At 42.2% G+C, this 9,968-nt stretch overlaps 1 protein-coding gene across 1 annotated transcript in view; it reads left to right on the top strand.

The window, feature by feature from the left end:
• Positions 1–425: 425 nt before the first annotated feature.
• Positions 426–9,968, top strand: part of CHRNG (cholinergic receptor nicotinic gamma subunit) — a 92,874-nt gene continuing 83,331 nt past the window's right edge. Inside the window, exon 1 of the mRNA XM_086944546.1 lies at positions 426–701. Coding sequence (XP_086800672.1) covers positions 662–701 — 40 coding nt within the window. The 5' untranslated portion in view covers positions 426–661. The remainder of the gene's footprint in view (positions 702–9,968) is intronic.

The raw sequence follows: 9,968 nt of genomic DNA, 5'->3' as shown, positions 1-9,968 counted from the left end.
CTGTGAATACCGAAATGAGTAAGTGCCTTCTGTGAATACCAAAATGGTAGTAAGTTTAGGATTATGTCTTAAATTAGTTCCGTTAATCGGGCCCTGTGTTCTCAAACTTATCTTCATGCATTTCAACCGCTGCATACAACATTCCTTTAAACCCAGACCTATTGGCATTGCCAATGCTTGTTGTAATCATGAGCGGTAGAACCTGCACCAACCTTCATTTTCGAATCGACCTTCCCGCCTGACGCGCTCAGTGATCTTGACGAATTATTTGATAAATGACAGACAGTGATTGATCGGCATTCATTTTATATATAGAAATAATCACGTTGATTTCGTTTTTCTGCCAACAATCGCGCCAGGCTGGGTCGCCAATGCTATATATAGATGCCCTTCAGTGAAAGTAGCCGCGGAGTACGTTTGCTGTTCCCACGGGCAGGTCGGATGGTCTGGCAGCCGCTGGAGGTCTCTCATGCCCACCCGGCCAGCAGCGTAACCAGACCCGCCCATTGTGCTCCCCCGCCTGCGATCACCTGTTGAGAGACAGCTGCAGCCAGCCGGCGCCCGGACCGCGCCCTGACCACTCTGCCTCACTGCCTGGCACGTCCCAGAGGCGGGACACAAGGCGCTACGAGCTGGAGGCACCGGGAGGACGGGCACGACCATGGCGCCGCTGGCCCTTTTACTGTCGCTCGCCATCCCAGGTAAAAACATTTAACCCAGGAATTTGCTCGCTGCAATAAAAATAGCTGTAAGTCTATATGTATTTCAGCATTCAGTTACATAGCGCCAAACTGTCCACTCTCGGGGGTTTCACAGCACTTTATTGTGCCAGTTAGATTGCTCAGTAAATGACCAACTTCCTTATAAATGTCGTATCCTCTGAGGTCGAAAAAGGGTGTGTCAGAGTTGGGTAATAGATAACGGCGGTTATTGTTTACAGCGCCTTGAAATGGCAAAAGGAGAGCAGCGTGCGCTACACAAAGACACAGTGGTATTATTAACATCATTGGCTTGATTATTAAGTCTATGCATCTTACTGGGCTCATAGCGGGTGCTGCAAGGCTGGCACCGGGGCATGTGATGTGTAACCAACTTCCGAACTACTCTGTAAAGCAGCTTTCAGAGGCGCCTCCTCGCTGCCCTGTAGCGCCAAGTTCACAATGCGATCTGCCCTGGCGCATAACGGCCTCCTCTTCCCCTACAGAACACCTTTTATTCATGTCTTGAGAATGATTCTTCTTCACACATAGGACCAGGCCTCTGCTTTCCGAACACCACGGGGGAAACAGTGCCTAGAGGCACCTGTGTCAGCAGTGTGAGCTATATCTAAGCACGCTGATGAAAATGGATGAGTCGCTGAGTCCGGGGGCGATGGCCAGTCCAAGGCCCACTTTGGCAGCTCGGTACTGTATTCAGTAGTTTTTGGAGAGCGGCTGATGTGACCCAGAACTCACTGGGCCCGATTCACAGAACTAACTTAAGACAAAATCCTAAACTTACTACTTCAGGTATTCACAGAAGTTAGGATTTTGTCTTAAGACAAACTTAAGACAAATTTAAGGCAGACTTCAGACAAAATCCTAACTTCTGTGAATACCAAAAGTAGTAAGTTTAGTATTTTGTCTTATGTTAGTTCTGTGAATCGGGCCCGTTGTGCCACCCACATCCCTCCCTCAGAGTTGCCTAGGCGCTAGCAGTTAGTAGAGTTTGTCACAGACCAGGACGGGCACCGGATAACATGCGGAGTCAGTCCTGCCGGGGAGTCTTGGAGCGTTTACAGATCTTTGCAAAAGACCCTTGCAAACTCCCCAACCTTGTGTTAGTAAAGCAAACAACGGAAGTTATACTTAAGGGTCCCAAGTTTCCACATACCCGAAAAAACACCTGTTTCTTTTTCTTTTTAAAAGTGGAAAAAAAGGGAAAATTGCCTCTTTCCATTTATTTATGTCAATGCTTCAAGTTATGTCTACAGTCATTTTTGTATGTTTTTTTTATTTGTATGTTCCATGTAAATGAAAAGACAATAAAATATTTCACAAAAAAAGAAACTTTAAATAGTTGCAGCTGTGCATATGTTTAACCTCAATGCTCATGATTTCAAGAGATCTGCATGCCAGTGATGCATTGTATATGTTTTCTTGTACCACTAAAGCCCATCAGATGTCAAAGTGAGTTGACCTTTACCAGATAAAGCTCGACGTGTGCCATTTGCTTCTTCATTTTTACACAAAGCACAAAAAAAGGGTAGATACCGATAAAATGAGCAAAAAATAAATATGGAAGAATACCGAGAGAAAAGGAAAAAACAACAACAAACACAACTAGAACCAGGAGCCCTAGTTATTATTTCCCAGCTCAATAGTACTCAGTGCTACTCATCTTATTGGCTCTGGAAGGATGAGTTGCTCAATTGGCCCTGCGATAAATGAAAATGGACACTGAACAGGTCCAAGACAATTTGCAGCAGGAGCTGCTCAAACCACTGGTCTACCTTGCATGTTATATTAAGGTGAACAGATGTGATAGTACATTTTGTCAGTGTAAATTTCGAAATGACACACTGTATTCTGTTTACTTTATTAAATGGTCCTTTGTGATATATGGATCCTTGTAGCGTCCACTGTCCTTGTAACGCGTCCTTGATCCTTGTAAAGTCCATGTGTCCTTGTAGCGCATCCTTGATCCTTGTAACGTCCACTGTCCTTGTAACGCGTCCTTGATCCTTGTAAAGTCCATGTGTCCTTGTAGCGCATCCTTGATCCTTGTAACGTCCACTGTCCTTGTAACGCGTCCTTGATCCTTGTAACGTCCATGTGTCTTTGTAGCGCATCCTTGATCCTTGTAACGTCCACTGTCCTTGTAATGCGTCCTTGATCCTTGTAACGTCCATGTGTCCTTGTAGCGCATCCTTGATCCTTGTAACGTCCATGTGTCCTTGTAGCGCATCCTTGATCCTTGTAACGTCCACTGTCATTGTAACGCGTCCTTGATCCTTGTAACGTCCATGTGTCCTTGTAGCGCATCCTTGATCCTTGTAACGTCCATGTGTCCTTGCAACGCGTCCTTGATCCTTGTAGCGTCCACTGTTCTTGTAACGTCCATGCACCAATCACTGTTCCCCATCAGATATTTATTGTGTGAGTAGTACTACCTCCACTAGTTCAGAGGTCACCATAACTAGTCAGAGCGAGGACAGAATGTCGTCTGCCCTACCCGGAGGAGCATCAGAAGGAGGCCGATTCACCAGGAACAATAGGTGCAAGGGATATTGTTCACAGCTATGTCAACAGACCACATGTGTGACCTTCGGGTACAGACACAAGGTGAACCAATCATGTCACACCAGAAGAAATCCAGCTCTGTCTTTACTCTTGCACAAGGATTCCACCAAGGGCTTCTTGAATTAATTTGCCGACCCCCTACCCCCACTATTAAGGATAAAGGATACATGAATTGGGCAGTCGTCTCCCCAATTGATTTACCATCATCCAAATAAAGAAATTCCCATGGTCAACCCTGTATGGTTCAATTCCAGCCCCCAAAACACATATCTTAGTTCTGACCTCAGGAAAAGTCCTCTGTTGGAAATATTCATATTCTCTGCTTTACTTGTCCCCACCTCTGATTGATTTAAATGTCCTTCCCATACCACCCTGTCCTACTTCTCTTTCAGACGCCCAGATGAAGGTTGTTGATGTAGATGCTGAACTTACCTGTGCCTTCTAGGTAGCTCTGGATTGTCTCTATTGTTTCTTGATTCATCTAGTACCTTGGCCTCTAGACTTCCATGCAACACTGCTAGACTCCATCACTGGATGGTGCAGATTTCACTATGCTTGTTTTTATTGTGATGGTTGGTACTTCTCTCTACATATGCCCCTCATTCCCCTAGATGTTTGCACTGCCAGGCATTAAACCAAGTAGGCTGTAATAACTTGGTTTAGCTAGATGTGGTATTTCCATAGCATAACCTTAGCCAGGAGGCTGTGGAAAGTTGGACAGACAAAGGCAAAGGGGCAGGCAGTGAGTGATTGGAGGCATAACTGAGTTCTGAGAATTGAAGGTAACTTTTAGTTTGTCAGTCAGTGAGTGATTGGAGGCATAGCTGAGTTCTTAGAATTGAAGATAACTTTTAGTTTGTCAGTCAGTGAGTGATTGGAGGCATAGCTGAGTTCTTAGAATTGAAGATAACTTTTAGTTTGTCAGTCAGTGAGTGATTGGAGGCATAGCTGAGTTCTTAGAATTTAAGATAACTTTTAGTTTGTCAGTCAGTGAGTGATTGGAGGCATAGCTGAGTTCTTAGAATTGAAGATAACTTTTAGTTTGTCAGTCAGTGAGTGATTGGAGGCATAGCTGAGTTCTTAGAATTGAAGATAACTTTTAGTTTGTCAGTCAGTGAGTGATTGGAGGCATAGCTGAGTTCTTAGAATTTAAGATAACTTTTAGTTTGTCAGTCAGTGAGTGATTGGAGGCATAGCTGAGTTCTTAGAATTTAAGATAACTTTTAGTTTGTCAGTCAGTGAGTGATTGGAGGCATAGCTGAGTTCTTAGAATTGAAGATAACTTTTAGTTTGTCAGTCAGTGAGTGATTGGAGGCATAGCTGAGTTCTTAGAATTGAAGATAACTTTTAGTTTGTCAGTCAGTGAGTGATTGGAGGCATAGCTGAGTTCTTAGAATTGAAGATAACGTTTAGTTTATCAGTCAGTGAGTGATTGGAGGCATAACTGAGTTCTGAGAATTGAAGATAACTTTTAGTTTGTCAGTCAGTGAGTGATTGGAGGCATAGCTGAGTTCTGAGAATTGAAGATAACTTTTAGTTTGTCAGTCAGTGAGTGTTTGGAGGCATAGCTGAGTTCTGAGAATTGAAGATAACTTTTAGTTTGTCAGTCAGTGAGTGATTGGAGGCATAGCTGAGTTCTTAGAATTGAAGATAACTTTTAGTTTGTCAGTCAGTGAGTGATTGGAGGCATAGCTGAGTTCTTAGAATTGAAGATAACTTTTAGTTTGTCAGTCAGTGAGTGATTGGAGGCATAACTGAGTTCTGAGAATTGAAGATAACTTTTAGTTTGTCAGTCAGTGAGTGATTGGAGGCATAGGTGAGTTCTTAGAATTGAAGATAACTTTTAGTTTGTCAGTCAGTGAGTGATTGGAGGCATAACTGAGTTCTGAGAATTGAAGATAACTTTTAGTTTGTCAGTCAGTGAGTGATTGATTGGAGGCATAGCTGAGTTCTTAGAATTGAAGATAACTTTTAGTTTGTCAGTCAGTGAGTGATTGGAGGCATAACTGAGTTCTTAGAATTGAAGATAACTTTTAGTTTGTCAGTCAGTGAGTGATTGGAGGCATAGCTGAGTTCTTAGAATTGAAGATAACTTTTAGTTTGTCAGTCAGTGAGTGATTGGAGGCATAGGTGAGTTCTTAGGATTGAAGATAACTTTTAGTTTGTCAGTCAGTGAGTGATTGGAGGCATAACTGAGTTCTGAGAATTGAAGATAACTTTTAGTTTCTCATGATGTAGTGATCTATACAAAAGGTGTGTCTACACGTGAGATAATGGTGGTACCCATCAGTAAACTAGGCCAGTGATTTGTGTTTGGCCACATTGCTATGGTTTCATATCCTTGAGTGTGCTAAATTATGCCTTTTTGACATATAACACGCCAAAGCTTTCGGCAAATTTGTCATGCCAATGTCACTTATGACAATTTGTATACAAAAAGGACACATGATTTGTTGTCAGAACCCAGGGTTCAAAATTCCCGGCATCCCTGAAAGTCCTGATGAGGGTTTATTTGGATTTTTCTTGCACCCAAGACACAGTGAGGTTGGATGCCTCTGGACAAAAACCCACTCTGTTACCAGAGGTATCGAGATCAAAAGAAAACCTGGTCACCTTCCCCCAGATAGTTATTGATGGGGTAGAGAAGTACGGCTCAACCAATCAAACCCTTCTCTCAGTCTTCATGTCTGGCAGGTTCATCCATCGTCTGTACCCTGTACGAAGAACCCTAGACCAAGATGGGCTCCCCAATTCCTGCAGTGTTGAAAGCACTGTGAGGCCCCTGGTAGATCTGAGGGTGGTCAGGGCACATACCTTAGAGCACTGATACTCACAGTACGGCCCGGGGACGGATCACTGACAGAATATCGACAACACTAATATCGACCTATAGAAATATCGGGACATAAATATTGTTGTCAAAAAAATCGACCTCCTATCCTTATAATGGTTAGCAGAAAAGATATCGAGTAAAAAACATATATTGTTGTTAAAAATATCGAAGTACAAAATATCGTTTTTTATATGTATAAAAAATAATGTAAAATAAATTAAATAATACATTTTAGTAAAAAAAATATTTAGATTTATTTGTAAATTTTAACAATTATAAGTCATATATGTAATTTAAAAATAAATGTAAAATACATATATGAAATGTAATCCTCACAGCAGCTCCAAAGTAACGTGCACTCTCAGTAAAACGAACGTGCACCAGGCATTAAGTCCAAGGGTGTTTATTTATTAGACCATATAAAATGTAATTATATATATTTACTTAAAAATAAACAATAATGTTAATTAATTATAATATGTTAGAAATATTAAAAAAAGAAAGATACATATATATATATATATATACATACACCTGTAACATAAAATAAAACAAAATATATAATATAAATTAAAATATTAAAATATGTAATATTATTTAAACCTACATTTTACACTACAGAACGGTGTTGGATTAAACCCAGATCTTTTGACTAGGTGTGAGTGTTTGATTGATTCAGATGCTCCGTCCATCGCCACCCCCTTTTATACTGCTCCTTTTCTACTCAGGGCAGGGTAGCAGCAGACCGTGAAGGAGTGTTGTGATCCTCCTGGCAGACCAATTGCGGAAAGCCGAATGCACTTTCACTGAAGACTAAGTGAACTCCTGGGACCCATTTCCAATATCATTGCACCAGGCACCGGTCAGAGCCTCCTTGCCTGTCCAAGACACAGTGGCACCGCTTGAAGAGTGGTCTTTGGCTCCTCTAGGTCAACCGGCTCCAAGCAGCTCCCATGAGAGGTCTGTGATGCCCAAGTGGACACCTGGGGCCAGGGCTGCAGTCAATGGCCGAGACCGCCTTCTCTACCCGGGGAAGACATCTGCCTGTGAGAGTTTAACAGCTTCTAAACCATGTTTGGCTAAAACATCACCAGTGATAATTCATTCTCAAGGCAGAGCCAGCTAATGGACAAGAATCAATACGGCAGCTCTGAGATCTGCCTATGAACCGCATTCTCAAACACTACCAGCCAAGCAGGCATAATGAATGAATGTATGACGGTATTCCGCATGCGTTTAGGATGCATGCATTCAGAATGTTGTCTTTTGAACAAACATGTTTTAGGGCGCATTTGTTCAGCATGCAAGATGCTTTAACAACTTGCCTTAGGGGGGTTCTGGATGGTGGAATAGTTTAATTTACTATTCCAACTCCAGTCTGCACAACAGTAGGGAATTCAACAGCATTTCACCAATGCTCTCCCTAAATGCAAGTTGTTCAAATGACTTGCGTGCTGAACGGCTGCGTGCTAATGCCACATTCGTTCTATTGCCAGCTCTCTGTTTGCACAGCATGATTCCGGCTCCGTCCAAAAGAACGTTTCCCGTATTTAATATCATACAGGCCTATTCATATCCCAATGTGTCTACTGAGCCTGTTGTTCTTCCATAGTCAACAAAACGAGCACTATTCAGACAGATATAGATTTAAAGATGATTTCTGCCAATATTCCACAGGGTGAACGCTTCTTGCAAATATAGACTTATTGAGAGCTTTGTCTCTGATGCCTTGCTCTCCCTGTATGGTGTGAAGTTCCTCATGGTTTATCCACCTCAAATACACTAGTAAGCAGTGTTATCGAGTAAGATGGCTCAGTGACAGGATGTATGTACCTCTCAAATTCCCCATATCAGGTCTGAGTACCCAAATCAATCCTCATATAGAATTTCCATTCTACTACTTTTCGTTCTTCATTTAAAACGATGGAAATGTAAAACTGCAAATACCAGAATACAAATAAAAAATAAAATACTGCACTTTTCACTCCTATCATGCTGCACCCGTGTTATCTAAGAGCTTTGCATAATTTACAGATTTTGGGGCAGATTTACAATCCCGTTGCAACACTTTTGCGCCCCCGTTGCGTCACTTTTGAGACGCAGCGGTAGCGTAAACAATGTTGCGACACATGTACAATGTGACGCATCTATTGAGATGCGTCACGTTGTAAAGCCCTGCGTCACATTTATCTGCGTCAGGTATAATGGGGCTTATTTACAAGGCCCTTGCACCACTTTTGCATCATTTTTAACATGGGAAAATGACTCAAAAGTGGCGCAAGGGGCTTGTAAATGTGACCCAATGTATGCAGGCTGGGCGTTCTCAGGCAGGAAAGCCTTGTAAGAGTGACGCAGTGAAATCTACAAGATTTCACTGCGTCACTTCTAGGACGCCACTGTGTCAAAACCTTACGCCTGCTTGAAGCAGGCATACGGAGTGATGCAGTGTAGTGGGAATAGGCTTCAATATGTACTGCTGGAGTTGCATCGTGCTTGCGACATGACTCCAGCAATGAGTGACTTTTGCACCAACAGATGCATCAGATATCTGACGCATTTATCAACCCTTGCGCCATGGTGCGCCGTATTGTAAATACAGCTTATCCTTGGTGGCGCAAGGGTTCCTCAGGGTGCCGCAGGGAAAGTGATGTATCTCTACAGATGCGTCCCGTTCTTGTAAATCTGCCCCTATATGTTCAAACGCCCACAGTGCTTCCTAAGCCTTTCAGATTTCCAATGCCCATTTAATTAAATTAGGGAATTAAATCACATACCGTTTGTGATTTGTATGATTTATGCATCCAAGCAATGCAACGTATGAATACTGCAAACCGTACTCTACAGCTTTTTAATATTGCAATTTTCTTTTTAAATAAATTAAGATGATGATCGCACCCATCTCCAACCAAGTAGTCCCACCATTACCCAGGCTTTGCAGTGACAAAAGATAAGAAATAATTGACATTAAAAATTGAAAACAAGCATCACCAAAGCTAAACGGTCTTGCTTAAAATAAGCAGGCGCAATGCTAATGCTTTGCCAATTCTTCTTTGCTTTGCTACGCCAAATTTGCTGCTGGTGAGTCAGCATGTATGCCCATGCATCGGTAGTCAACTTGTGATATTTTTTGACTGAAAGAAAAGGCATTCCAAGGTGGCTAACTGTTTGTGTGTGTGTTTGTGTGTGTGCATGTGGTTATCTTCGATTTTTTCTTTAGTTATACCGTATTTATTCATTTTATTATTCCAAGATGGCTGACATCCATTTTACATGTCAATAAAAAAATTAAGTATGCATGAGACGCTATGGGCCAGATGTAGGTAGAACTTATTTACCGATCCTTAATTACCGAATTTTACCGATTCGGTAATTAAGAATCGGTAAATAAGAAGGGGGGGTATGTAGGAACATCCAGATGTTCCATTTACCGAATCGGTAATTATCTGTATTTACCGATTCGGTAAATACCGACCGGTAATGCTCCATTCATTCCTATGGGCTTTGAAGCCCATAGGAATGAATGGGGCATTACCGGTCGGTATTTACCGAATCGGTAAATACCGATTTTGACAAGGGTGCAGGGGGTGTCACTTTGACACCCTCTAGCACCCCCAAAAAAGGTTCGGGGGCCATGTGGCAGGCATACCTGCCCTAAGGGCAGGTCTGCCTGTCATATGGCACAGGTGTGCAGCAACACAGGTGCATGCACACCGGAATCTGTATTTTACCATCAAATATATTTGATGGTAAAATACCGATTCGGTAAAGGTTGTGGGACTCAGAAGAGTCCCACCTACATATCAATTTTACCGAATCGGTAAAAATACCGATTCGGTATTTTACAGAATCGGTAA

This window comes from Lissotriton vulgaris, chromosome 11 (assembly GCF_964263255.1).
Source record: "Lissotriton vulgaris chromosome 11, aLisVul1.2, whole genome shotgun sequence".
Lineage (NCBI taxonomy): Eukaryota > Metazoa > Chordata > Amphibia > Caudata > Salamandridae > Lissotriton > Lissotriton vulgaris.
The sequence above is the reverse complement of the archived record's forward strand: the minus strand, read 5'-3'. Positions and strand labels throughout refer to the sequence as shown.